Here is a 27,170-nt window from a genome sequence, read left to right as displayed (position 1 = left end):
AAATGGATGATTGGTTCTAAGAGAGGGCTGAGGCAGAGGCCAGACACTGGCATTCAGCAGGTAACCCCTGATGTGTTTTATGAGGCCAGCACCCTGATTTTTTAAGACATGAATTTATTGCTCATGTTTAAGAATTGCCAGGTTTTGCAATCTTAAAATCTATACTTTAGACATATTTTGGTAAATGGAAGGACCTGGCAATATTGAAATCTCCTTCCCAAGGGAAAACAATCGATTGGTGATTAGCATTGGCTATGAAGAAAAGGAAAGTGAGCTAAGGATATAGGGCGTGATGAGGAAGAGGACCTTCCTACTTTATTTTATTTATTTATTATTTTGAGACAGTCTGGCTCTGTCACCCAGGCTGGAGTGCACTGGCACCATCTCAGCTCACTGCAGCCTCCGCCTCCCGGATTCAAGCGATTCTCCTGCCTCAGCCTCCCCACTGGGATTACAGGAGCGTGCCACCACATCCGGCTAATTTTTGTATTTTTAATAGAGACAGAGTTTCACCATGTTGGTCAGGCTGGTCTTGAACCTCAAGTGATCCGTCCATCTCGGCCTCCCAAAGTGCTGGGATTACAGGCATGAGCCACCGTGCCTGGCCCCTTCCTACTTTAGATAGGAAGTTCAAGGGAGGGCCTCTCTGAGGAGGTGACATCTTGGTAGAGACGTGAAAGAGGTGAGGGAGTGAGCCATAGAGACGTCTGGGGTAGAGGGAACAGCCAGTGCCAAAGCCGTGAGGTCAGAGAGAGCCTGCCACATTCAAGGGCAGCACGAAGTCCAGTGGGGCTGTAGTAGAGAAAGCAAGGGAGAAGTGGCAGAAGGTGTAGTCTCTAAGGCAAGGATCAGGGACAGATCTACAGCCTTTTGGGTGATGGTGACAGCTTTGACTTTCACTCTGAGGCAGGAGCCACCCACTAGCTCTCAGCAGAGGAAGGACATAAAGATTTAGTGTAGGGGACAGACTTCCAGGGGGTGAGAGTGTGGGCAAGGAGCTGGTGAAGAAGTGACTTCAGTGGTCCAAGGGTGAAACGCTGTTGGCTGGGACCAGAGTGGAGACTGAGGAGTGGGGCAGAAGTGGCTGGATTCAGATTTTGAGCTCTCAGCCTTCTGGAAGGGACATTAGAGGAAGGAAGATGGGCAGCCCTAAAGAGGGGAGAGGGGTAAAGTGCTGTGGCTCACACTTCTAATCCCAACACTTTGGGAGGCCGAGACAGGCGGATCACCTGAGGTTAGGAGTTCGAGATCAGCCTGGACAACATGTTGAAACCCCCTCTCTACTAAAAATACAAAAATTAGCCAGCATGGTGGTACGCACCTGTAGTCCCAGCTATTCGGGAGGCTGAGACAGGAGAATCGCTTGAACCTGGGAGGCGGAGGTTGCAGTGAGCCGAGATCACGCCATTGCACTCCAGCCTCGGTGACAGAGCAAGACTCCATCTCAAAAAAAAAAGAAAATTAGCTGGGCGTGGTGGCGGGCACCTGTAATCCCAGCTACTCGGGAAGCTGAGGCAGGATAATTGCTTGAACCCGGGAGGTGGAGGTTGCAGTGAGCCAAGATTGTGCCACTGCACTCCAGCCTGGGTGACAGAATGAGACTCTCTCGGAAAAAAAAAAAAAAGAAAAAGAAAGGGGAGAGGAACTCACAGGGCCTCAGATGTCCCCTGCTCACCCCAACTGGTCCCCTGCAAACTCCCTTTCTCCCCACAGGCCAAGCCCTTATTCAAATCCACACAGAGCCTTCCCACTGTGGACACCTCGGCCCAGGCGGCCCCTCAGACTTACGCTGAATATGCCATCTCACAGCCTCCGGGAGGGGCTGGGGCCACGTGCCCCACAGGGTCAGAGCCCCTGGCAGGAGAGACCCCCAACCAGGCCCTGAAACCGGGGGCAAAATCCAACAGCATCATTGTGAGCCCTCGGCAGGTGAGGAGGGAGACGGAGAAGTGGAGCCTTGAGGTTTTCAGTGGGAAACGCTGTTCTAGGGATGACTCCAGTGGAAGGAGGTCTGAGTTCCAGCCACTTTGTTCTCGCCATTCATTTATTCATTCGTTCAACATCGGTGTGTGGGTTGAGAGTGCCCCAGCTCTTGCTGGGGCTGTGGCTGTGTTGGTGCAGCTCTGTTTCCTGACCCCAGGCTTGTTAATTTACTTAAAATGTACTGAATGAGGCCAGGTGCGGTGGCTCATGCCTGTAATCCCAGCACTTTGGGAGGCTGAGGCAGATGGATCACCTGAGGTCAGGAGTTCGAGACCAGCCTGGCCAACATGGTGAAACCTCGTCTCTACTAAAAATACAAAAATTAGCCGGGCGTAGGGGCAGGAGGTGTTCAGGACCACATGACTCACAGACTGGGGCTGGGGGAGAGGGTTGAGCTGGAGACAGACCCGGGGACCCTTTAGGAAAGGCCTGGTGCCAGTGGAGTGGAGGGGAGGAACCTGGATCAGAGGACCAGGGACTGTCCAGGGTTGGGAGGAGGAGAGAGAAGCTGGAAAAGACCCAGGCACAGGTGGGAGGAGGGAGGAGGTGTGGGAAGAGGTGGGAGGAGAGAGGAGGTGCGAGAAGAGGTAGAGGAGGGCCCTGTGGTTGCCAAGGGTCATCCCTATTGATGGCTTCTGCCCTTCCTCCCTCCCCAGAGGGGCAATCCCGTACTGAAGTTCGTGCGCAACGTGCCCTGGGAATTTGGCGATGTAATCCCCGACTATGTGCTGGGCCAGAGCACCTGTGCCCTGTTCCTCAGGTGAGCTCTGCGGCGCCACCCCAGCTTTCAGGAAGGACACCCCACTGGCCTGGGAGGGTCATGTCCCAGTGTTCTGGACTGTTCTATGGGCATGGTCCTGCAGGCTCTGGGCCTTGGTGGGACCCTGTGTTGGAGGAAGGGGGTCTTGGCCTAGAGGTGCCCAGTGCAACAAGAGCTGGGGCCCAGACTCCTAGGTCTGAGGGAGGAGGGGCTGGGGGCCTGGACTCCTGGGTCTGAGGGAGGAGGGGCCGGGGTCTGGACTCCTGGGTCTGAGGGAGGAGGGGCTGGGGGCCTGGACTCCTGGGTCTGAGGGAGGAGGGGCCGGGGTCTGGACTCCTGGGTCTGAGGGAGGAGGGGCCGGGGTCTGGACTCCTGGGTCTGAGGGAGGAGGGGCTGGGGGCCTGGACTCCTGGGTCTGAGGGAGGAGGGGCTGGGGGCCTGGACTCCTGGGTCTCAGGGAGGAAGGCCTGAGGGCCAGACTCCTGGATTTAAGGGTGGAGGGACTGGGTCACTCATGTTCCCGACATCCTTGACTGGAGTTGAGGAGAGGCAGGATTTCTCCCATCTCTACCCTAGTTAAACAACTTCCCCAACCCAGGGGCCCCTCTGCAGACAGGCCCAGACAGAGGAAGTGAAACCTGTGAGTTCCTGTGCTCCCCGCAGGCTGTGAGAGCTGCAGACTGCTGGGCAGCGCCAGTCCTAGTTCGCTGGGTCGTGAAGCCCTCACCATAGCCCTCCGAGGCCAGAGCAGATGGGCTGGCGTGGGCCCTGCTTCCCACTGCGAGCCACGCAACGTCCCCGCGCTCACACTCTCCAGGGCCCCTGGCACCTGTTCTCCCCTTGAAGCCCAAGTCTCTTCCCCTCTTCATGAAGAAGCCAGGGGTCTGGGCTTCTGGGTAACCACAGCCATGTGGCCCTGGCTGCCAATCCCTGTGGAGCATCTTCTTGGAAGAGAGACCTGTGGCAAGTGACTGACCCTCTGTGGGCCTCAGGGCCCCTCTGTCCCCTGTGCCGCACTCTGAGCCCTTAGTATTTCAGTGAGAGGGCAGAAGGGCTTTGGGGGTCTCGAAGAGACTGAGACTTCTCAACTCCTCCTCCTTGCCCCCACCAGCCTCCGCTACCACAACCTGCACCCGGACTACATCCATGGGCGGCTGCAGAGCCTGGGGAAGAACTTCGCCCTGCGGGTCCTGCTCATCCAGGTGGATGTGGTAAGCAGGGGTCGCTCCCCAGCTGGCCTCACTGGCCCCATCTCTGAAATGGGGAGTGCTGGGCCTCGAGGTTGTGCAGCGTACTGTTGAATCCCTTCTGAGAGGAAATGCAGCTAAAACCTCAGTGAGGAAGGTTTTTCACATCTGAGATTGACATGGGTCACCAAGACACTATGTTGGCAAGGAGAGGGGAAGGCAAAATTATCTGTTTCCTCTTTCCCCACATCCCCTTCAATTAGTCCCAGATCTCTGCCCCCTAAATATCTCTTTTGTGTGTGTGTTTTTTGTTTGTTTATTTATTTGAGATGGAGTTTCGCTCTTGTTGCCCAGGCTGGAGTGCAATGACTGCATCTTGGCTCACTGCAACTTCTGCCTCCGGGATTCAAGCGATTCTCCTGCCTCAGCCTCCTGAGTAGCTGGGATTATAGGCATGCACCACCACACCTGGCTGATTTTTGTATTTTTAGCAGAGACTGGTTTTCACTATGTTGGCCAGGCTGGTCTTGAACTCCTGACCTCAGGTGATCCACCCGCCTCAGCCTCCCAAAGTGCTGGGATTACAGGCAGGAGCCACCACGCCCGTTCATATCTCTCTCTCTCTCTCTTTTTTTTTTTTTTTTGAGACGGAGTCTTGCTCTGTCACCCAGGCTGGAGTGCAGTGGCCGGATCTCAGCTCACTGCAAGCTCCGCCTCCCGGGTTTACGCCATTCTCCTGCCTCAGCCTCCCGAGTAGCTGGGACTACAGGCGCCCGCCACCTCGCCCGGCTATTTTTTTGTATTTTTTAGTAGAGACGGGGTTTCACCGTGTTAGCCGGGATCGTCTCTCGATCTCCTGACCTCGTGATCCGCCCATCTCGGCCTCCCAAAGTGCTGGGATTACAGGCTTGAGCCACCACGCCCGGCCTCTCTTTTTTTTTTAAGATGGAGTCTCCTCTGTCTCCTAGGCTGGAGTGCAATGGCGAGATCTTGGCTCACTGCAACCTCCGCCTCCTGGGTTCAAATAATTCTCCTGCCTCAGCCTCCCGAGCAATTGGGATTACAGGCACACTACACCATGCCTGGCTTATTTATTTATTTGTTTGTTTGTTTGTTTATTTATTTGTTTATTTATTGTTTTGAGACAGAGTCTCACTCTTTTTTTTTTTTTTTTTTTTGAGATGGAGTCTCACTCTGTCGCCCAGGCTGGAGTGCAGTGGCACGATCTCTGCTCACTGCAAGCTCCGCCTCCCAGGTTCACGCGATTCTCCTGCCTCAGCCTCCTGAGTAGCTGGGACTACAGGCGCCTGCCACCACACCCGGCTAATTTTTTGTATTTTTAGTAGAGACGGGGTTTCACCATGTTGGCCAGGATGGTCTCGATCTCCTGACCTCGTGATCCGCCCGCCTCGGCCTCCCAAAGTGCTGGGATTACAAGCGTGAGCCTCCGCGCCCGGCCCAGAGTCTCACTCTTTTGCCCAGTCTGGAGTGTAGTGGTGCAATCTTGGCTCACTGCAACCTCCGCCTCCTGGGTTCAAGTGATTCTCCTGACTCAGCCTCCCAAGTAGCTGGGATTACAGGCACGTATCACCATGACTGGCTAATTTTTTGTTTTTTTGTAGAGATGGGGTTTGACCATGCTGGCCAGGCTGGGCTCAATCTCCTGACCTCATGATCCACTCGCCTCGGCCTCCCAAAGTGCTGGGATTACAGACGTGAGCCACTGCGCCCAGCCAATTTTTGTATTTTTAGTAGAGACGGGTTTCACCATGTTGGCCAGGATGGTCTGAAACGCCTGACCTCAAGTGATCTGCCCACCTCGGCCTCCCAAACTGTTGGGATTCCAGGTGTGAGCCACCACGCCCAGCTTATCTCTTTGTTTGTTTGTTTGTTTGTTTTGACACAGGGTCCTGCTCTGTTGCCCAGGCTGGAGTGCAGTGGCCCAATCATAGGACAGTGCGGCCTTGACCTCCTGGGCTCAAGTGATCCTCCCACCTCAGCCTCCTAAGTAGCTGGGACTATAGGTCCCATCATAGGTCCACATCACCATATTTTTTTGTATTTTATAGAGATAGGGTCTCCACTCTGTTGCCTAGACTAGTCTTGAACTCTTGGCCTCAAGTGATCCTCCTGCCTCAACCTCTCAAAGAACTAGGATTACAGGCATGAGCCACTGCACCTAACCCAGTGGAAGAGGATTGCTTGAGGCCAGCAGTTGAAGACCAGACTGGGTAACACAGCAAGACCCTGTATCTAAAAATTTTTTAAAAATCACCCACTGGGGGTGGCTCACGCCTGTAATCCCAGCACTTTGGGATTACCTGAGATCAGAAGTTCAAGACCAGCCTGGCCAACATGGTGAAACCCCATCTCTACTAAAAATACAAAATTTAGCTGAGCGTGGTGGCGTGCGCCTGTAATCCCAGCTACACGGGAGGCTGAGGCAGAACTGCTTGAACCCGGCAGGCAGAGGTTGCAGTGAGCCAAGATCATGTCACTGCACTCTAGCCTGGGCAACAGAACGAGAATCTGTCTCAAAAAAAAAAAAAAAAAAAAAGATCATAAAACTGCCATGGCTCCTAAGCACCTAGGAGAAAGTTCTGCTCCCTTCCATGACCTATGGGGCCCTGTGTACCTCTGACCTCTACCTAGTTTTCCAGAGTCTGTGCTTCTCATGGAATTTCACATGGTCCCTCCCGTAGGGAGCGAATTCTAATTCCTCAAGCCCTCTTTCCCCTCCCATCCTTTGCCCATGCTGTTCTCTGTGTCTGGAATTCCCTTTTCTGGTCTCCTTTTCATCCTTTCCTCCTCCTCATCCTCCTTTGGGTCTCAGGTCAGATGTCCCCTCCTCCAAGAAGCCCTCTCTGATCCCCCAGGCAGGCTCGGTCCCTCCTCTGGCTCCCACATCGCAGCCCTGGCCACTCCAGATCATCAGTGTCTGGGGACAGGTCTGTCCTGCTCATCAGACTGTGAGTCCTGGGAGGGCAGAGTCAGGGCTGTCTCAGCCACTGCTGGGTCCTAGCACAGCTTAGCACGGGCCAGGCACCCAGTAGGAGCTTAGAGAGTGACAACTGGGTGAGAGGCTCTTGGCTTCCTGAGCTACTGTGTTTTCAGGCTTTAATTCCCTTTTTGTTCTTTTTTTTTTTTTTTTTTGAGATGGAGTCTCGCTCTGTTGCCCAGGTTGGAGTGCAGTGGTGCGATCTCGGCTCACTGCAATTTCCACCTCCCGGGTTCAAGCAATTCTCTACCTCAGCTTCCCTAGTAGCCGGGATTACAGGCACATGCCACCACTCCTGGCTAATTTTTGTAATTCCTGGCTTCTAGGTTTCTAATTCTGATTTTCTCCTCCAGAAAGATCCCCAGCAGGCCCTGAAGGAGCTGGCTAAGATGTGTATCCTGGCCGACTGCACACTGATCCTCGCCTGGAGGTGAGATGGGGGCTTCCCTGCCTCATTCAGGCTCTACCTGCTCCCCCATCCCACCCTGCCCAACCCTTCCCTTTGCCTTCCTGTGTGGGCCTGGTGCAGGCAGTGCCTCTCTCTGGCCTTCAGTTTCCTCATCTGTAAAACAAGGTCTTAATATCTTTTTTTTTTTTTTGATACAGAGCCTCACTCTGTCCCCCAGGCTGGAGTGCAGTGGCGCAATCTCAGCTCTGCCTTGGGAGTTCAAGCAATTCTCCTGACCTCCCGAGTAGCTGGGATTACAGGTGCGCACCACCACACCCAGCTAATTCTTTTGTGTTTTTAGTAGAGACGGGGTTTTGCCATGTTGGCCAGGCTGGTCTTGAACTCCTGACCTCAGGTGATCCTCCCGCCTCACCCTCCCAAAGTGCTGGGATTACAGGCATGAGCCACTGTGCCTGGCTGGAAGCTGAACATTTCATGAGGTTGGCTTCTTGCTGCAGTGGGAAAATAAGCAGTGTTTCTGGTTTTCCTCCTGTCAAACCCAGTACAAACAGTTTGTGTGCTGACTTCCCTTCCAAAATAGCTAACATTTCTTCAGCAGTGCCAGGCTGCTTTTGGCACTTACAGAGCATTCCAGAGTATTTTCTGATCTTCACAGTCATACCATCCTCCCCACTTTATTATTAATTTTTGAGATAGGGTCTTGCTCTGTTGCCAAGGCTGGAGTGCAGTGGCGCTATCACAGGTTACTGAAGCCTCAACTTACCAGGCTCAGGCAGTTCTGCCTCAGCCTCCCAAGCAGCTGAGACTGAAGGCACACACCACCACACCTGGCTAATTTTTAATTTTTTGTAGAGACAACATCTTGCTATGTTATCCTGGCTGGTCTCAAACTCCTGAGCTCAAGTGATCCTCCTGCCTCAGCCTCCCAAAGTGCTGGGATTACAAGCATGAGCCACTATGCCTGACCACCCCACTTTACAGTGAGGAAACTGAGGCCCAGAGAGCAAACCACTGGCCCAGGATTGCCCAGGCAGAGGTGGGGTCAGACTCCCAAGAGCTGGCCCATAGCCAGAAAAGATATCAAGATGCGCCCAGCAGTGGTCACTACCAGGTTGTATTTGGCAGGGGGATGGGCTGGAATTTTGATTTTTAGCATCAACAATTCTTTTTTTTTTGAGACAGAGTCTTGCTTTGTCGCCCAGGCTGGAGTGCAGTGGCGCGATCTCGGCTTACTGCAAGCTCCGCCTCCCGGGTTCATGGCCATTCTCCTGCCTCAGCCTCCTGAGTAGCTGGGACTACCGGCACCCGCCACCACGCCCGGCTAATTTTTTTGTATTTTTAGTAGAGACGGGGTTTCACCATGTTAGCCAGGATGGTCTCGATCTCCTGGCCTCGTGATCCCCCCGCCTCGGCCTCCCAAAGTGCTGGGATTACAGGCGTGAGCCACTCGCCCAGGCTTTTTGTTTTTTTTTTTTTTTTTTTGAGACGGAGTTTCACTCTTGTTGCCCAAGCGGCAGTGCAATGGCGCGATCTCGGCTCACTGCAACCTCCACTTCCTGGGTTCAAGTGATTCTCCTGTCTCAGCCTCCTGAGTAGCTGGGACTACAGGCACATGCCACCAAGCCCAGCTACTTTTTTGTATTTTTAGTAGAAATGGGGTTTCACCATGTTGGCCAGGCTGGTCTCGAACTCCTGACCTCAGATGACCTGCCTGCCTCATCATCCCAAAGTGCTGGGATTACAGGCATAAGCCACTGCACCCGGCCTAGTATTGGTAATTCTTATGACTGACCATAATGAAGCAAATCTACAATCTGATACCTCACTTCCTGCTGCCCTGTATCCTGTTATCCTAGTCCAGAGGAAGCTGGGCGGTACCTGGAGACCTATAAGGCCTATGAGCAGAAACCGGCGGACCTCCTGATGGAGAAGCTAGATCAGGACTTCGTCTCCCGGGTGAGGCCACCTCACCTTCCATCCCTGCCTGGGCTTCCCCGCAGCTCCTGGGTGGTTGAGCTTCAGTTCCAATCTTAAGGCACTGTGCATTCATCCCTGGGCCTGTCTTCCCTGCCCCATCCCACCCAGACTGCAGCTAGAGGGGTTTTCCTGAGCACAAATCTGCTGCTACCCTCCCCAGCTCAAAATCCTCCCATGGCTCCCCAGTACCCCGAGGGGGAAAGCCCGGGCTTCTGGCCAGGCTCAACAAGAGCCCGTCAGGCTCAGAAGCCCCGTGGCCCCCACTTTACACTTCACTTCTCCCAGGCCTAGCTCGCTTCACCAAGCACTTGCCCATTCTATTCCCTCTGCCCAATTACCTGCCTAATTCCTTTTTTTTTTTTTTTTGAGATGGAGTCTCACTCTGTTGCCCAGGGTGGAGTGCAATGGCATGATCTCAGCTCACTGCAACCCCCGCCTCCTGGGTTCAAGCGATTCTCCTGCCTGAGCCTCCCCAGTAGCTGGGACTACAAGTACCCGCAACCATGCCCATCTAATTTTTGTATTTTTTAGTGAAGATGGGGTTTCACTATGTTGGCCAGGCTGGTCTCAAACTCCTGGCCTCAGGTGATCCACCCTCCTCAGTCTCCCAAAGTGCTGGGATTACAGGCATGAGTCATCACGCCCAGCCTTACCTGCCTAATTCCATCTTTCACATCTCAGCTTTGATACTACCTCCTCCAGGAAGCCTTCCCTGATACCTAGGCCAAGTTAAGTGTTCCTGCTGGGTTCCCCCATCCAGTCCTGTCTCTTTGAGCCATCATTGTTTGGAACTGATTTATCTCCCCAACCAGTCTGGGAGCCCCAGAAGGGCAGCTTGGGGGCTCTCTTGGTCCCCAATGTGTCTCTAGCACCACCCAGCCCTCAGTGTTTACTGAATGCATTGTTGCTTCTGGACTCCAGCGATGGAGGGATGGTGAGGGGTCTGCCATTTAGGCCTGTCCTGGGGACTGTGGGAAAAGATCACACAGCCAGGGGGCCCCATTAGATAGTCAGGGCCTAGTATCAACAGCTCCTGCATCTGAAGCCCTTACTTCTGCCAGAGACATCACCCTGACAACCTGGTTTACAATCACTCTCCCGGGAAGAGGCTCTGAAAACCCCCATCTCAATCATGAAGGAGAAAGGGAGTGCAGTGATTTGCCTGTCAGATGGGGTGGGGGTTTAAACCAAGGCAGCCAACACCCAGGCCACACCGGTCAGCATTCAGGAATCTGTTATCACCCCGTGGAGCTGGAGGGCATTCCCAGGTACATCCCAGTGATGTCCACAGCCACCCTCGACTTTACTTTTAGGATCCTCATTTGCCCAAAAATTGAGACCCAGAGAGGTCACGCCCCTTACCCAGGCTCTTGTTATTGTTTTTTTGTTTGTTTGTTTGGAGACAGAGCCTTGCTCTGTTGCCAGGCTGGAGTGCAGTGGCATGATCTCGGCTCACTGCAATGTACATCTCCTGGGTTCAAGTGATTCTCCTGCCTCAGCCTCCCGAGTAGCTAGGATTACAGGTGCACACCACCACACCTGACTAATTTTTGTATTTTTAGTAGAGACGGGGTTTCACCATATTGGCCAGGCTGGTCTTGAACTCCTGACTTCGTGATCCACCCGCCTCAGCCTCACAATGTGCTGGGATTACAGGTGTGAGCCACTGTGCCTGGCCGCCCCCCACCCGCCCCGCATTTTTTGTTTTTTTTTTTAAATGAGACAGAGTTTTGCTCTGTCACCCACTCTGGAGTGCAATGGTATAACCTTGGCTCAGTGCAACCTCCACCTCCCAGGTTCAAGCGATTCTCCCAGCTCAGCCTCCCTAGTAGCTGGAATTACAGGCGTGCTCCACCATGCCTGGCTAATTCTTGTTTGTTTTTGTTGTTGTTTGTTTGTTTTTTAGACAGAGTCTTGTTCTGTCGCCCAGGCTGGAGTGCAGTGGCACAGTCTCCGCTCACCACATCCTCTGCATCCCGGGTTCAAGTGATTGTCCTGCCTCAGCCTCCCGAGTGGCTGGGACTACAGGTGTGTTGCCACCACGCCTGAGTCATTTTTTGTATTTTTAGTAGAGATGGGGTTTCACCATGTTGACCAAGCTAGTCTCGAACTCCTGACATCAGGTGATCCTCCCACCTTGGCCTCCCAAAGTACTGGGATTACTAGGCATGAGCCACCATGCCCAGCCTGAGATGACTTTTTAATCAGTAGGGGAAAAAAGCATTTGAGTGCTTCCTGCATGCCAGGCAGTCTGGGGACACAGCTGTGACCCAGCCCCGCCCTCTAGGCTCAGTCTCCCTGGCCTTTCTTCTCCTGACACACTCCTGCCTCCTCCTCTTCCAGGTGACTGAATGTCTGACCACCGTGAAGTCAGTCAACAAAACAGACAGTCAGACCCTCCTGACCACGTTTGGAGTAAGGAAAGGCTCCCCTGCCCCTAGGCATTTCTGTCCCCTTGCCTTTTTTAGAAAGCCTTTCACCCATTTCCTTCCATCTCCCTGCCCACCCCTTGGCCCGTCCTGCCTTCCCACAGGCCCTCACCTCCCCCGAGGAATATCTGAGGCCCCTCCTCAGCTGGGACAGGGAGGCTTTTGTAAAAGCTCAGCTACCCTGACCCCTTGCTTTCACCTTTCAGTCTCTGGAACAGCTCATTGCTGCATCGAGAGAAGATCTGGCCTTATGCCCAGGCCTGGGCCCTCAGAAGGTAAGAGCTCTGGGAAAGAACCCAAGGAGTTGGGGAAAGGAGGGAGCCCCAAGTAAACACAACCTGAGACCCCAAAGTTTTAAGGTGAAAAAAGAACCAAAGGCTGGACACAGTGGCTACCACCTGTAATCCCAACACTTTGGGAGGCCAAGGCAGGAGGACTGCTTGAGGCCAGAAGTTGGAGACCAGCCTGGGCAAGTGGACACCTCGCCTTTATTAAAAACAAACAAACAAAAACTAGCTGGGCATGGTGGTGTGAGCTTGCTACATGCCTGTAGTCTCAGCTACTGGGGAAACTGAGGTGGGAGGATCGCTTGAGCCCAGGAGGTTGAGGCTGCAGTGAGCTATAATCACATTACTACACCCCAGCCTGGGTGACAGAGCGATCCTGTCTCAAAGCAGAAGCAATCCAATGCAGAAGAATGAAACTAGACACCTAACTCTCGCCATATACAAAAATCAAATCAAAATGGATTAAAGACTTAAATCTAAGACCCCAATGCATGAAACTTCTACAAGGAAACATAGGGAAGCTCTCCAGGACATTGCACTGGGCAGAGATTTCTTGAGTAATGCTCCAGAAGCACAGGAAACCAAAGCAAAATGGACAAATGGGATCACATCAAGTTAAAAAGCTTCTAAGCCAAGTGCGGTGGCTCGCGCCTGTAATCCCAGCACTTTGGGAGGCTGAGGCAGCTGGATCACCTGAGGTCAGGAGTTTGGGACCAGCCTGGCCAATGTGGAGAAACCCCATCTTTACTAAAAATACAAAAAATTAGCCTGGTGTGGTGGCACATGCCTGTATTCCCAGCTACTTGGAAGGCTAAAGCAGGACAATCATTTGAACCTGGGAGGTGGAGGTTGCAGTGAGCCGAGATCGCGCCATTGCACTCCAGCCTGGGCAACAAGAGTGAAACTCTGTCTCAAAAAATTAAAAGGCTGGGCATGGTGGCTCATGCGTGTAATCCCAGCACTTTGGGAGGCCGAGGCAGGCGGATCACGAGGTAAGGAGATCGAAACCATCCTAACAGTGAAACCCTGTCTCTACTAAAAATACAAAAAATTAGCCGGGCGTGGTGGCGGGCACCTGTAGTCCCAGCTACTCGCGAGGCTGAGGCAGGAGAATTGCATGAACCCGGGGGGCGGAGCTTGCAGTGAGCCGAGATCATGCCACTGCACTCCAGCCCGGGCGACAGAGCGAGACTCCGTCACAAAGAATAAAAAGCTTCTGCACAGCAAAGGAAGCAATCCACAAAGTGAAGAGACAACACACAGAATGGGAGAAAATATTTGCAAACTCACCATCTGACAAGGAATCAATAACCAGAAGATATGAGTTCTAACACCTCTATAGGATAAAATATAATCCGATCAAAAAGCGGGGAAAAGATTTGAATTAACATTTCTCAAAAGATATACAAATGGCAAGCAGGCATAGGAAAAGGTGCTCAACATCACTGATCATCAGAAAAATGTGAATCAAAACTACAATGAGGCCGGGCGCAGTGGCTCACGCCTGTAATCCCAGCACTTTGGGAGGCTGAGGCAGGCAGATCACTTGAGGCTAGGAGTTCAAGATCAGCCTGGCCAACATGGCGAAACCCCATATCTACTAAAAATACAAAAATTAGCTGGGTGTGGTGGTGCACGCCTGTAATCCCAGCTACTTGGGTGGCTGAGGCAGGAGAATCGCTTGAACCTGGGAGATGGAGGTTGCAGTGAGCTGAGATTACACCACTGCACTCCAGCCCGGGCAACAAAAGCGAAACTCGGTCTCAAAAAAACCCAAAAATAGGCCAAGTGTGGTGGCTCACATCTGTAATCCCAGCACTTTGGGAGGCCGAGGTGGGCGGATCATGAGGTCAGGAGATGGAGACCATGATGGCTAACACAGTGAAACCCCATCTCTACTAAAAATACAAAAAAAAATTACCCGGGCGTGGTGGTGGGCACCTGTAGTCCCAGCTACTCGGGAGGCTGAGGCAGGAAAAAGGCATGAACCTGGGAGTCAGAGGTTGCAGTGAGCTGAGATCACACCACTGCACTCCAGCCTGGGTGGCAGAGCCAGACTCCATCTCAAAAAAAAAAAAGGCAAAATAAACTATAATGAGATACCATCTCAGGTCCATTAAAATGGCTTTTTTTTTTGAGATGGAGTCTCGCTCTGTTGCCCAGGCTGGAGTGCAGTGGTGCGATCTCAGCTCACTGCAACCTTCGTCTCCTGGGTTCAAGTGATTCTCCTACATCAGCCTCCTGAGTAGATGGGATTACAGGCACCCGCTACCATGCCCCGCTAGTTTTTGTATTTTTAGTAGAGACGGGGTTTCCCCAGGTTGATCAGGCTGGTCTTGAACTCCTGACTTCAGGTGATCCACCCACCTCAGCCTCCCAAAGTGCTGAGATTATAGGTGTGAACCACTGCGCCCGGCCTTGAAATGGCTTTTATCCAAAGGGCAGGCAATAACAAATGGTGGCGAGGATGTGAACAAAAGGGAACCCTCGTATACTTTCGGTGAGAATGTAAATTAGTACAACCACTATGGAAAACAGTTTGGAGGCTCCTCTAAAAACTGAAAGTTCAGCTTCCACATGATCCAGCAATCCCACTGCTGGGTAGATCCCCAAAGAAAGGAAATCAGTGTATGGTACAGGTATCTGCACTCCTGTTTGTTACAGCACAGTTCACATTGCCAAGATTTGGAACCAACCTGTGTCCATGAGCAGATGACCAGGCAAAGAAAATGTGGTACTTATACACAATGGAGTACTCTTCAGCCATAAAAAAAAGTATGAGATCCTGGCTGGGCATGGTGGCTCACACCTCTAATCCCAGCACTTTGGGAGGCTGAGGCAGGCAGATCACTTGAGGTCAGGAGTTCGAGACCAGCCTGGCCAACATGGTGAAACCTCGTCTCTACTAAAAATACAAAAATTAGTCGGGTGTGGTGGCGCGTGCCTGTAATCTCAACTACTAAGGAGGCTGAGGCAGGAGAATCACTTGAATCTGGGAGGTGAAGACTGCAGTGAGCCAAGATCGTGCCACTGCACTCCAGCCTGGGCAACAGTGAGAGACCCTTTTCAAAAAAAAAAAAGAGAGATCCTGTCGTTTACAACATAATGAACTGGGGAGTATTATGTTAAGTGAAATAAGCCAGGCACAGAAAGACAAACATCACATGTGTCTCACTTATTGGTGTATCTAAAAATCAAAACAGTTGAACTCATGGAGATAGAGTAGATGGATGGTTCCTGGAGGCTGGGGAGGGTAGTGAGGGGCTGGCAGGGAGATGGGGAAGGTTAATGGGTACCACACATAAACAAAAAAAAAAAAAGAGAAAGAATGAATAAGACATACTATTTGATAGCACAACCAGGTGACTATATTCAATAATAACTGTACACTTTAACTTGGCCAGGTGCGGTGGCTCACACCTGTTACCCCAGCACTTTGGGAAGTCAAGGCAGGTGGATCATGAGGTCAGGAGTTCGAGACCAGCCTGGCCGATACGGTGAAACCCCATCTCTACTAAAAATACAAAAATTAGCCGGGCATGGTGGCAGGCGCCTGTAGGCCCAGCTACTCGGGAGGCTGAGGCAGAAGAATTGCTGGAACCCAGGAGGTGGAGATTGCAGTGAGCCAAGATCACACCACTGCATTCTAGCCTGGGTGACACCGCGAGACTCCGTCTCAAAAAAAAAAAAAAAAATAGTAACTTAGCCGGGCACGGTGGCTCACGCCTATAATCCCAGCACTTTGGGAGGCTGAGGCAGGTGGATCACGAGGTCAGGAGATCGAGACCATCCTGGCTAACATGGTGAAACCCCGTCTGTACTTAAAAAAAAAAAAAAAAAAAATTAGCCGGGCATGGTGGCAGGCGCCTGTAGTCCCAGCTACTCAGGAGGCTGAGGCAGGAGAATGGCGTGAACCTGGGAGGCGGAGCTTGCAGTGAGCTGAGATCCCGCCAGTGCACTCCAGCCTGGGCGACAGAGCAAGTCTCCGTCTCTAAATAAATAAATAAATAATAACTTAAAAAGATTGTAACTGGATTGTTTGTAACTCAATGGATAAATGCTTGAGGGTATAGGGGAAAAAAAAAGAACCGAAACCCCACTCTAGATTTGCCCAGGAAACAGCTCCTTTAATGACTGGTTCCTCATTTTTCTCTCCCTCCCATCCAGGCCCGGAGGCTCTTTGATGTCTTGCATGAGCCCTTCTTGAAAGTACCCGGATGACCCCAGCTGCCAAGGAGACCCCTGGGGTAAAAATAAAGCATCCTCCCAGGCCAGGATCCTGTTGGCTATGCTGGTGCAGTCTCTGGGGAGGGGTTGTTGGGGTGACAACAGATGGCCTAGGTGGGCACCTTCAGCTTTCTTTAGTTCCTCAGTTTCCCCGGGGCAGATTACACAGGCTGCTGCTGCTTCCTCCGCTTCTTGTCTCGGACTGTGGGAGCCTCCTCCCCAGGCTCTGAATTCAGCGGTGGCCCCCGCATCTCCTCTGGGGGCACTGTTTCTGGCATCCAGCTTTCCTGACTCCGCTTCTTCCTCTTCTTGGTGGATCCTGGAGTTGCCCTGGCCTCAGGCTGTCCCTCCCCTGGCAGCTCAGACTCTAGTGGCTGAATCAGCTCAGTCCTCAGCTCAGTCATTGTGTGACCTCTCTCTTTCTTCTTCTTCTTCTTGGTGGACGTGGGAGCTACCTGAGGCTCAAGGTCATCCGGGAGCTCAGGCTCCACCACCTCTGTCTCTGGCTCCACTGTGGCATTTTGCTGTTTGTCTTTCTTCCTCTTCTTTTTGGGAGCTGCCAGGGCTGCCTGGGCCTGAGGCTCAGCTCCACCTGGCTGTTGAGGCTCCATCATCCCCCCTGGGAACTCCAGAGGCTTCATCTCTGGCTCCACTGGCTCCATCGCCTCCGTCCCTGACTCCATCATTGCAATCTGTTCCTTTTCTTTTTTCCTCCTCTTTGTCGGGGGAAGAGGGATGCCTTCCTCCAGTGGCTCCACCTTCACCTGTGGCTGACACGCAACTGTCACCCCCTCCTCTAGCTCCATCCCTTCCGTCCCCTTTGGCCTCTTTCTCTTTTTGGTCGGAGACAGGACTGTGTCTTCTAGAGGCTCCGTGTTACTCTGTCCCTGCTTCACTGTCTTGTCTTCTGGCTCGAAGGTTTCTGTCCCTTTGGGCTTCTTCCTCTTCTTGGTGGTGGACGGGAGCAGCACTCCCAGAGGCTCCAGTGTCTCCACTGTGGGCTCTGTCCCCACAGGCCCTGCCACCTCTGGTTCTTTCAGCTGCTGATTTTTCTTCTTCTTCTTCTTCTTCCTCACATCCATTTCTGGGGACCCCAAAGCCATGTCCACCTCCAGGACCCCGTGCCCATTCACTGCCTCCAGAGTGACTGGGGCCTCTGTCACCTGCATCTCCTTTTTCTTCTTCCCTGAGGTGAGCAGGTTGGGGGCCAAGGTTGACCTAGGCCCTGTGACTGGTGGGTTGCCCCCAAAGGCACAGAACCGAGGCCGCAGGCCAGGGGGGATCTGTGGTGGGGGACTTGCTGGGATGAGCTGCAGAGGGCTCCCCGACAGGGATTGCTGGGGACCCTCAAGGATCCTTAGGGTGCCCTGGGGGGCTGAGGCACAGGCGAGCCCACCTCCTGCCTCCGTTGAGGGGGCCAGCAGGGTCGCTTCTGCAGCCTGGGGACAGCTGCCGAGGACTTGATAGCGGTGCCGCTTGCCTGCCAACTTGCCCTTGACGATCTGTGAGCCAGAGAGAGGCACATGCCGCCCATTGAAGCTACAGAGAGAAACAGGGAGGGCAGAGGCTTAAGTGGAACAGGAGAGGGAAGCTTTTTTTTTTTTTTTTTTTTTTTTTTGAGACAGACTCTTGCTCTGTCACCCAGGCTGGAGTACCGTGGCACAATCTCAGCTCACTGCAACCTCCACCTCCTGGGTTCAAGCGAGTCTCCTGCCTCAGCCTCCCAAGTAGCTGGGATTACAGGCGCCTGCCACCATGCCTGGCTAATTTTTGTATTTTTAGTAGAAACAGTTTCACCATGTTGGCCAGGCTGGTCTTGAACTCCTGACCTCAAGTGATCTGCCCGCCTCGGCCCCCCAAAGTGATGGGATTACAGGCACGGGTCACTGCGCCCAGTGGCCTCTGGTCTTTAATAAAACATGAGTGACTCCATCTTAAAGTGAGTAGCTAGGCACTTAAAAGGTTCATGCTTATGGCCTAAATATAACCACATCCCAAGCTGACCACCAATTATAATTACAGAATATGTATGGCCATACAGGACATGTCCCACCAAGCCTGCAGAATGTCCAAATGTCCTAAGAATGCAGCCCCCGTTGCTTAAATATAATATAAATGAGCAAGCTTAGGTTGCAGGATTAATGGTCATGGATAACACCAATAGCCCCTACGTTTAGTGAGCTTATCTGCACACTCCAAGTTTAATTCTAGTTCCTTATAAGTAGAGATACTAACAAAGGGTCGTGGGTTTCTCCTTCTTTCTGAGGACACTTTACTCTGTAAAGGAGTAGTTTCCAATAAACTTGCCTCTTGCATTGTGCTCTGTGACTCGCCTCGAATTCTTTCCTGTGACAAATTCAAGAACCCGCTCCTGAGGTCTGGATCGGGACCCTCTTTTCCGTCAACAAGACCACTCACCAGTCTGGGGCAAAGTCTGCAGGGGCCTGAATAAGCCACAGCTCCGTATCTGGACCCGTCAGCGCCTCCAAGGAGAAACGAGGGGACTCCGAGGCTGGGGGCTTCGCGATAAAGTTAGGGGGACAAGAGAACCGAGCAGCACCTGCAGCAGAAGGGGAAATGGGGTCTACTGACACCTCCTTACCGGTCCAATCTTGCAGGGCGCACCTATCGGTCCGTTGGTCTTAACCTCGTGAGCACTCCAATCCCCTCAACCTGGTTCCTCCTTTCTGCCCACCTGTTCCCCAGAGGCGACCTCAACTTCACCGATCCAACCCCTGGGGGCGCCTTGCTCTCCACGGGTAGCCCCCAACAAGATAACCTTCTCTCCGTTCGTATTCCCGTTCGCCCACTGGGAATGCACGCTCTCCGCAAGTCCTGCTTCCAGGGACGCCTCCTTTTCGGCCCGAACCTTCCCGGGCGCCCCTTTCTCCTCCCACCAGCGCACCCTCCGCACCCCGTCAACACGCACGCTCACCGCCGGCCTGGGGCTCCTCCATCCCGGGACCCACACCACAGGCGACCCAGTAGCCCGGGCTGCTCACACCCAGTTGCAGACCACGTGGATCCAAAGGGGTAAGGCCTCATCCGGGAGCGCCCAACTGGTGCTGGAGCGCGGGGGTAGGTATCGCTCGACTCCCGTTCTGCAGGAAAAACTGGGGGAAATTTCCACGTGTGCAGATCAGAAAACCAAGGAAGAAGTCTTTTTCGGAGAAATGTATTCCCGAAAGCCGCTGATTCGTTGTTTCGCTGGAGTCAGAGGCCCGTCGGGTCCCGATGGGTCGCCCCCATCGTCTGTCCAATATGGTTTGTTGCAACGCCTCCTTAAAGGGGCAGCCACACTGCTCTTCCTAAGTCTTAAAGAGACAGGACGGTCGATTGGTCTGAAATTCTTAAAGAGATAGGTAAGAATCCTAGTTAGCAGGGCTGTGCTTTCTGTGTTAAATGCCTTCTGGGGAGGTCCAGATGCCTCGGAAGTTCAGAACTTGACTGGGAGAAGCGGGAAAATGGAGAAATAGGGGCAATCCGTCCGGAGGGCGTGAAGTTCCAGCCAGGGGCGGGGCTTCTGAACTCCGGGGGAGCGGGAAACATAGGGGGAGGAGCTTGTGGTTCTTGAGGGAGGAGACTCGGACCCAGGAGCCCGACACGCGTGGAGTGGTGCTGAGCACGGTGTAGCGCTTGTGGATTAAATGGGACTTGTAGATGCCCTCGGGGGTTTAGTCTCATGCGTGGGAAGCCTCGATGACTTTCAGGAAGGGACCTGATCGGCAACTCCTCCCTGCCCCAGGGCGCGTGTAAACAGCCGCACGTGGATGCAGATTTGGGGGACGCACCCACGTCCCTTTCCACTGGGGCCGCCCCGCGTTGGGCGGCGGTTGGAGCCGCGGGAAGGTGGCTAGACAGGGTGACCCGACTGCATTCCTGGCCGGTGTGTCAGCGCCACTTCCCGCCCCCTCTGCCAAGATTTAAGATCCTACTCCAGAATTGGGGCACCCCTTCTACCCAGGTGGGAGAGGCTTTCCAGAGCGGAGGGAGGGTCAAGGGAAAGGGGAAATGTTTCCCCTCCCCGGGATCTCCAGACGGTTCCCTTCGCGTGGGCGAGAGAGACACCGGGGTGCTGCTCCTGCGGGCTCCAGGACTACAATTCCCAGAGGACCCGATGAAAAGAGTCGCCCGAGGTCGGTCGCGGAGGCTGCTGGGGGTTGTAGTGCAAATTAAGATTTTGAACTCTTGCTAGGACATCCTTTAAAGATCCAATCCGCAGTTTTTATCGACGGGGAGATTAGGGCTCAGAGACCCGGGGGGATACTGATCAGGAAAGGGGAAACTGCGCCTGAAGGGGTGGAGCAAGGGCTCAGGAGTCAGTCTTCTGCAGCCACAGCGAGGCAGGCCTCTCGGCTCTTCTGTGTCTCCCTGGCCAGGTCGCTCTCGGCTTCTGGGCCTCGCCCTTCTTGTCTGTGAAATGGACTCTGGGTGAATCCAAATGGTATCGTCTCGGGCTACGTCCTATCCCTCCGGGACTACAAGTCCCAAGGTGCTCGAGGCGACCTCGGCTCCCCCTCCCCTCCGGGACCCGCCTCCCTCCAGCCCAAGTCACGTCGTCTAACCTGTTCCCAGCTCCTGCCCCGCCCCGTTCTCCGCTCCCCGAAGCCGAAGCCCGAGCCGGAGGAAGCCCCCCGGTGCCAGGATCTGCCCGGATCCGTGAGTTTCACCCTCCTGGGGACCAGAGGCCCTGAAAGAGCCCAACACTCACGTTCCTGGGAGGATTGGGAGGGGACTTGGACGCCAGGTCCCAGGGCGGAATTTGGGGCGCGCCGACACCTGGATCCTTAGAAGGAAACTCCGATACCTGTTTTACTGGAGGGAAGGAAAGCGGGTTCGGATGCCTGAATTCTTGGAATGGAGGGATTCGACCCCTTCACCCCGGGGAGACGTTGGAGCTGGAATTCCTGAGTCTCTCGAACTGGGAGGGCTCTAGGAAGCCGAGTCTTTGGGTAGTACAGGGGTTCGAATCCCCGAGTGTTGGTCAGAAATGAGAGGCTCAGACTGGTGGGGCTCAGGGTGAAATGGGTGACCCCCTTGCCACCCTCAAGCTGCTGTCTCCACCGATCTTCTAGGTCTCTGAGCAGAATTAAGGGTGGGGCAGGGATAGTGGAGCCTGGGTTCCTGAAGTGGAGCATGACAGGTACCCGGGGTCCATCCGGAGGCTGTGTCCCGGCTCTCCCCCGACTTTTCGGCTCGGGGATGGGGGCGGGGGAGGAGAGAAAACACCGAGGCAGATCTCCAACCTCCTTGTGCCACTGAGCGAACCCAACATGTCATTAACCTGGGCGTCAGACCTGCCTAACCAGAGAAGGGACATCCGCCCTAGGGCACCCCCTGGCGGAGGTGGGCTCCCCTATTGCTTTATGGGGTGGGAAACAGCTGAGTTTGCACAGGTAGTTCTAGAACCCAGGGCAGAATTCCGGAAAGCGGCTGTTGGATTCTGGGAGGTTTGCATAGCCGAGCATTTAACCATTACACGGAGAGGAAGGGGTAAACTGAGGCTTGGAGCTCACACAGGCAGCAGTTTGTGGGGTCAGGATTCTGCCTCCTCCTTCTGCAGCTCTCTGGGGGACGGGATTCTCTCCGCCCCAGCCAGATTTTCTCACTAACCTTCTGCCTCAGGGCTCCTTGCCCTGACCCTGAGGTGAGAAATGTCACCTCCACGCCCATCTGTCTGACCTGAGGTATTGTGGGAGATAAGGGAGGGACAGAGGCTAATTCTGGAGGTGTCTGTCTGTCCTTGAGGCCGGGGGAGGGCAGGACCAGGCACCTCCCTCTGTCTGTCTCCCCCTTCTCTCCACCCCCATGCGTCCTAAGAGGGGGGATTAAAAACAGAATGGGGGAGGTGGGCATCTGATGAGATGGGTGTTTCCCAATGTCTGGACTTGAAGGACATTTGATGATAGCCTGAAATGAAATTAAAAATAATAACCGTGGCTGCCAAGACAGGGCTCTGGTGTGCCAAGCTCAGAGCTGGTAGGTAGGTAGGAAAGTTCTCATTGTCTAGAGGAGTCTTGGGTGGCAGAGAGGTTTCCCTTTAAATAAGGTTTGCTGACCCCAAGGAAGGACTCCTCATTACGAATGGAGAAACAGAGGCTGGAGGGTGGATATTGCTCACACCCTGGGCTTTTGCCAGCTTCTGTCTGGAATCTTCCAGGGCTCTCCCAGCCCCCCATCCCTAAGTGACTGAGAATGATCACTGGCCAGGCTCAGGAATGTACAGGGGGAATTGAGGACTCTGAGAGGCAAGGGCTCAGGAAGTTGAGACCCTGGGTGTCAAAACTCAGGGCTTGTATGATCTCAGAAAGAGTTGAAAGGACCCTTTTAGGGGGAAAAAAATTACATTGAGTCTCGACCCCTCACTCTGTGGCCAGACCCTGTGTTATAATGGACAGCCAAAGACATCTGGTAATTATGAATCCTGTATGTGTGAACTTTATTTCGTGCACGGCATTGTTCTAATCATGGCTTATAAATGTCACTCAGTCCTCATACCCCTTTGAGGTGAAGGTATTAATTCCTCCCATGGTCCACACGAGGAAACAGGCACAGAGAAGCTAAATAACAAGCCCAAGTAGAGGCTTAGAGCAGGAAAGGCCCTAGCCCATTCCACAGACGTCCACAAAGGAGGAAACCGAGTCCCAGAGTCAGTGGAGCCTCTCCCAGATTCAATGTGACCCGACAGGGATGTAGGAGTCCAGCCTGGGTGTTCCCAGCTCAGTCTGGCTCTCTGACCCGCTTCCTACTGAAGATGACTCCTCCAGGAAGTCCACAGGATCCTTAGCCCTAAAGAACCTGGCTGGGGTGCAGAGGAGGCCAGGGAAGGAGAGCCAGGGGTGGAGCGGAGAGAGGAGCCCAGGGGAGAGTACCTGCGGCTGGACTGGAGCCCGCTGGAGAGCTAGGAGCTAGAGCTGGAGGGGAGCCCAGGGGAGAGGACTCGGAGGCGGAGGTCAGGGGCAGAGGCCTGGGAACAGACACACGGCCCGCGCCACCCCCGCGCCCCGCCCTTGTATCCCGCCCGGCCCCGCTCCCTCGCCGCGGGATGTACAGCACCTGCCCGGGCCCGCTGCGCATTCCCGGGGCCTGAGCTCAGGCGCAGTCCGCCCTCCTGGCGGGGGTCGGGGCGTGACCGCCCCCTGGTGGCTCCGACGTCCCCATCGCCTGTCCCCGCCACAGCCCCACACCCAGGGTTGACATTTCTTTAGACCCAGAGGATGTCAGCATGGAATCTGAGAATCTTGGAAATTTGGGGATCATGGCGCCGTGGCTCACGCCTGTAATCCCAATACTTTGGGAGATCGAGCCGGGGAGGATTCCATGAGGCTAGGAGTTCGAGACCAGGCTAAGCGCAGGCGCAAGGGAGACCAAGTCTCTACGAAAAAAAAAGAAAAAAAAGAGTCACTTACTGCGGGAATGCTGGCATTGGAGGCTGCACAGACTTGCTCATTTATCTGTTTTAACAGACAGTTAACAAAATATTGTTTGTGTATCTCTGAAATTCTAAATGCCTGAGTTTTTATTCCTGTAGTCTCTTCTTCCTAAGGTCTCAATTCTCAGAGCCCTGAATTCTTCCTGCACCTTCTGACCAGGTGGATTCTTACAATAGTCCTATGAGATGAACTGTTATTTATCTCCATTTTACAGATTAGGAAACTGAGGTACTCTGGTCAGGGTTGGACGGTGGTGCTGCCAGATTTGATTATTTGATTCTCTTTTTTTTATTATTTTTTAAGAAACGGGGTCTCACTATGTTGGCCAGATTGGTCTTGAACTCCTGGCCTCAAGCAGTCCTCCCCCCTCGGCCTCCCACAGTGCAAGCATTACAGGCGGAAGCTACTATGCCCAGCCCTCAGATTTGAATTCTTGAAGTCTGACTTCTTACTCGTGCTTTTACCAGCCCCACTATACCATCCATCTAGACTTCCAGGGCAGTGCAATCCTGGGTTAGGTAGAATGTGGTACAGAAAGACTCAGAATTCTGGGTTAGACAAATTGGAGAATTCTAGAATGTTCCAAAGATAGAATCTTGGACTCAGAGCTTTCCAACAATAGGCTTTTAAGCTGAGGGGTTTAGACTTCATAGAACTTTAGTTACAGTCAGGCAGGGTGTGGTGGTTCACACCTGTAATCCCAGCACTTTGGGAGGATGAGGTGGGTGGATCACGAGGTCAGGAGATCGAGACCATCCTGGCTAACATGGTGAAACCCCGTCTCTACTAAAAATACAAAAAATTAGCTGGGCGAGGTGGTGGGCTCCTGTAGTCCCAGCTACTGGGGAGGCTGAGGCAGGAGAATGGTGTGAACCTGGAAGGCGGAGCTTGCAGTGAGCCAAGATCACGCCACTGCATTCCAGCCTAGGTGACAGAGCGAGACTCTGTCTCAAAAAAAAAAAAAAAAAAAAAAAGGCCGGGCACGGTGGCTCAAGCCTGTAATCCCAGCACTTTGGGAGGCCGAGACGGGTGGATCACGAGGTCAGGAGATCGAGACCATCCTGGCTAACACGGTGAAACCCCGTCTCTACTAAGAAATACAAAAAACTAGCCGGGCGAGGTGGCGGGCGCCTGTAGTCCCAGCTACTTGGGAGGCTGAGGCCGGAGAATGGCGTGAACCCGGGAGGCGGAGCTTGCAGTGAGCTGAGATCTGGCCACTGCACTCCAGCCTGGGCTACAGAGTGAGACTCCGTCTCAAAAAAAAAAAAAAAAAAAAAAAGAACTTTAGTTACAGTCCTAGGGTTCTTACAGTTTCAGAGTCTAGGGCTCATAGAGATTAAAGGGGCCTTTCAGAATAGCTGGTTTGGCCAGGTGTGGTGGCTCATGCCTGTAATCTCAGCACTTTGGGAGGCTGAGGCGGGAGATTGCTTGAGCCCAGGAGTTCAAAACCAGCCTGAGCAACAAAGTGAGACCCCTGTCTCTACAAAATTTTTTTAAAAAATTGGCTAGGTGTGGTAGCGCGAGCCTGTACCTATAGTCTCAGCTACTCAGGAGGCTGAGGCGGGAGGACCACTTGAGCTGGGAGGTCGAGAGGCTGCAGTGAGTCACAATTGCAGCCTGGGTGACAGAGTGAGACCCTGTCTCAAAAAAAAAAAAAAAAAAGTGATTTGCCTCCTTTCACTGTTGGGGAGACTGAGGCCCAGTGAGTGGAGAGGACTCAGTGCCCAAAGTCACACACTCCCTGTTTCATCCAAATGAGCCGCCAGCTTGAACAGGTTCTGTTCCTTTGACTTTCCAGACAGAGGCAGGTATCAGCATGACCCAGCCTGCCCTGCTGCCTGTACCGCCAGAGCTAAGCGGTGGATGCAGCAGGGTGGTTGCAGAGCTGGTGGGCGTGGTGGCTAGCATGGGGATAGGGAAGGTGCTGGCCTGACCGGTTCCTGGTGGCCTAGCTCCCTCCCACTGGGCCAGTGACCACAGCTACCCCTCCGCCCCTGGCCACCTCCCTGTTCCTCTTGCTAACAATGGATCAGTGAGAGCCAGACCTCCCACTGGATGGGGGACCCTAAGGAAAGGAAGCTGAGCAGTCGCTTCCCTTAGGGACCCCTCTAATCTGGTGGAGATGACCCAGAATAAGTTAGATCCGGGTGTGAAACCCATAACTACCAACTTCTTGCAGGGTGACCTTGAATATATGTTTCTGAGCCATGCTTTCTTGCCTGCTAGGGTGGTTTTGACCATTGAATGAAGCTTTGAGTGCACGTCATTTCTCACCACTCTAGAAGGGAGTGGCCTCTCAATAATTATTATTATTATTATTATTATTATTTTTTTTTTTTTTTGAGACGGAGTCTCGCTCTGTCACCCAGGCTGGAGTGCAGTGGCCGGATCTCAGCTCACTGCAAGCTCCGCCTCCCGGGTTCATGCCATTCTCCAGCCTCAGCCTCCCGAGTAGCTGGGACTACAGGCGCCCGCCGCCTCGCCCGGCTAGTTTTTTGTATTTCTTAATAGAGACGGGGTTTCACCATGTTAGCCAGGATGGTGTCGATCTCCTGACCTCGTGATCCGCCCGTCTCGGCCTCCCAAAGTGCTGGGATTACAGGCTTGAGCCACCGCGCCCGGCCAATTATTATTATTTTTTAATAGAGCCTTGCTCTGTCACCCAGGCTGGAGTGCAGTGACACAATCTATACTCACTGCAACCTGTGCCTCCCAGGTTCAAGTGAGTCTTGTGCCTCAGCCTCCTGAGTAGCTGGGATTACAGGCACATGCCACCATGTCCAGCTAACTTTTGTATTTTTGGTAGAGACGGGGTTTCACCTTATTGGTCAGGCTGGTCTCGAACTCCTGGCTTCAAGCGATTCATCCACCTCATCCTCCCAAAGTGCTGGGGTTACAGGCACGGGCCACTGCGCCTGGCTGGTTATTGTTGTGTATTTTTTTTAATACTTATTTTCTTTCTTTCTTTCTTTCTTTCTTTCTTTCTTTCTTTCTTTCTTTCTTTCTTTCTTTCTCTCTCTCTCTCTCTTTTTCTTTCTTTTCTTTTCTTTCTAGACGGAGTCTCGCACTATTGCCAAGGCTCCGTGCAAGCTCCGCCTCCCGGGTTCACACCATTCTCCTGCCTCAGCCTCCCGACTAGCTAGGACTACAGACTTCCGTCACCACGCCCGGCTACATTTTTGTCTTTTTAGTAGAGACGGGGTTTCACTGTGTTAGCCAGGATGGTCTCGATCTCCTGACCTCGTGATCCGCCCGCCTGGGTCTCCCAAAGTACTGGGATTACAGGCGTGAGCCACCGCGCCTGGCGGCTGTTGTTTTTACTACATTTACTACATTATACCCCAAGCAGTAGGCATGGGTTCTAGTACACAGCAGACAGCAGAATTATTATTATTAAAACAAAACAAAAAACAAACAAACAAAAAAACAAAAAAACAGGATCTAGCACAGTATGTCCTGGTCTCTTGTAAACATACAGTA

At 53.2% G+C, this 27,170-nt stretch overlaps 3 protein-coding genes across 13 annotated transcripts in view; 2 read left to right on the top strand and 1 right to left on the bottom strand.

Annotated features, from left to right (window-relative positions):
- LOC105478545 (ERCC excision repair 1, endonuclease non-catalytic subunit) overlaps positions 1 to 18,577 on the top strand; it is a 20,407-nt gene extending 1,830 nt beyond the window's left edge. Inside the window, exons 3-11 of one of the 8 annotated variants that reach the window (XM_071087139.1) lie at positions 1,714 to 1,929; positions 2,640 to 2,743; positions 3,855 to 3,954; positions 7,282 to 7,358; positions 9,194 to 9,293; positions 11,658 to 11,729; positions 11,950 to 12,018; positions 15,435 to 15,527; positions 16,198 to 18,577. In XM_071087139.1, coding sequence (XP_070943240.1) covers positions 1,714 to 1,929; positions 2,640 to 2,743; positions 3,855 to 3,954; positions 7,282 to 7,358; positions 9,194 to 9,293; positions 11,658 to 11,729; positions 11,950 to 12,018; positions 15,435 to 15,494 — 798 coding nt within the window. In that variant the 3' untranslated portion in view covers positions 15,495 to 15,527; positions 16,198 to 18,577. Of the gene's footprint in view, positions 1 to 1,713; positions 1,930 to 2,639; positions 2,744 to 3,854; positions 3,955 to 7,281; positions 7,359 to 9,193; positions 9,294 to 11,220; positions 11,343 to 11,657; positions 11,730 to 11,949; positions 12,254 to 15,434; positions 15,528 to 16,197 lie in introns of those variants that run through there. The other 7 variants (XR_011617664.1, XM_071087140.1, XM_011735956.3 and 4 more) reach the window with 7 other exon arrangements.
- Positions 16,419 to 19,589, bottom strand: POLR1G (RNA polymerase I subunit G). 2 transcript variants are annotated; one of them, XM_011735959.2, is made up of 3 exons: positions 19,187 to 19,589; positions 18,676 to 18,817; positions 16,419 to 17,796 (listed from the first exon to the last, which is right to left on the bottom strand). In XM_011735959.2, the coding sequence occupies exons 1-3, from the start codon at positions 19,212 to 19,214 to the stop codon at positions 16,419 to 16,421; spliced, it is 1,548 nt and encodes a 515-aa protein (XP_011734261.2). In that variant the 5' UTR covers positions 19,215 to 19,589. The 2 variants fall into 2 exon arrangements, with proteins under 2 accessions (XP_011734261.2, XP_011734263.2); XM_011735961.2 differs by having other exon boundaries at positions 19,193 to 19,588.
- The window catches only part of LOC105478547 (protein phosphatase 1 regulatory subunit 13 like), a 27,418-nt gene continuing 19,797 nt past the window's right edge, over positions 19,550 to 27,170 (top strand). The window contains exons 1-2 of one of the 3 annotated variants that reach the window (XM_011735962.2): positions 19,600 to 19,619; positions 20,833 to 20,916. The gene's annotated coding sequence lies outside the window, so the exon portion shown is untranslated. Of the gene's footprint in view, positions 19,620 to 20,465; positions 20,917 to 27,170 lie in introns of those variants that run through there. The other 2 variants (XM_011735963.3, XM_071087138.1) reach the window with 2 other exon arrangements.

Source organism: Macaca nemestrina, chromosome 20, assembly GCF_043159975.1.
Source record: "Macaca nemestrina isolate mMacNem1 chromosome 20, mMacNem.hap1, whole genome shotgun sequence".
Classification (NCBI taxonomy): Eukaryota; Metazoa; Chordata; class Mammalia; order Primates; family Cercopithecidae; genus Macaca; species Macaca nemestrina.
This window is presented reverse-complemented; position numbering and strand designations above follow the sequence as displayed.

What these genes read in the sequence shown, in the direction of transcription:
- POLR1G (XM_011735959.2), bottom strand. Translation starts at nt 19,214, where the DNA reads ATGGAGGAGCCCCAGGCCGGCGGTGAGC. An exon ending in GCCCCAGGCCGGCGGTGAGC is followed by an intron (nt 18,818 to 19,186) that starts GTGCGTGTTGAC and finishes CTTCTGCTGCAG; the next exon opens with GTGCTGCTCGGTTCTCTTGT. An exon ending in GCAGACTTTGCCCCAGACTG is followed by an intron (nt 17,797 to 18,675) that starts GTGAGTGGTCTT and finishes TTCTCTCTGTAG; the next exon opens with CTTCAATGGGCGGCATGTGC.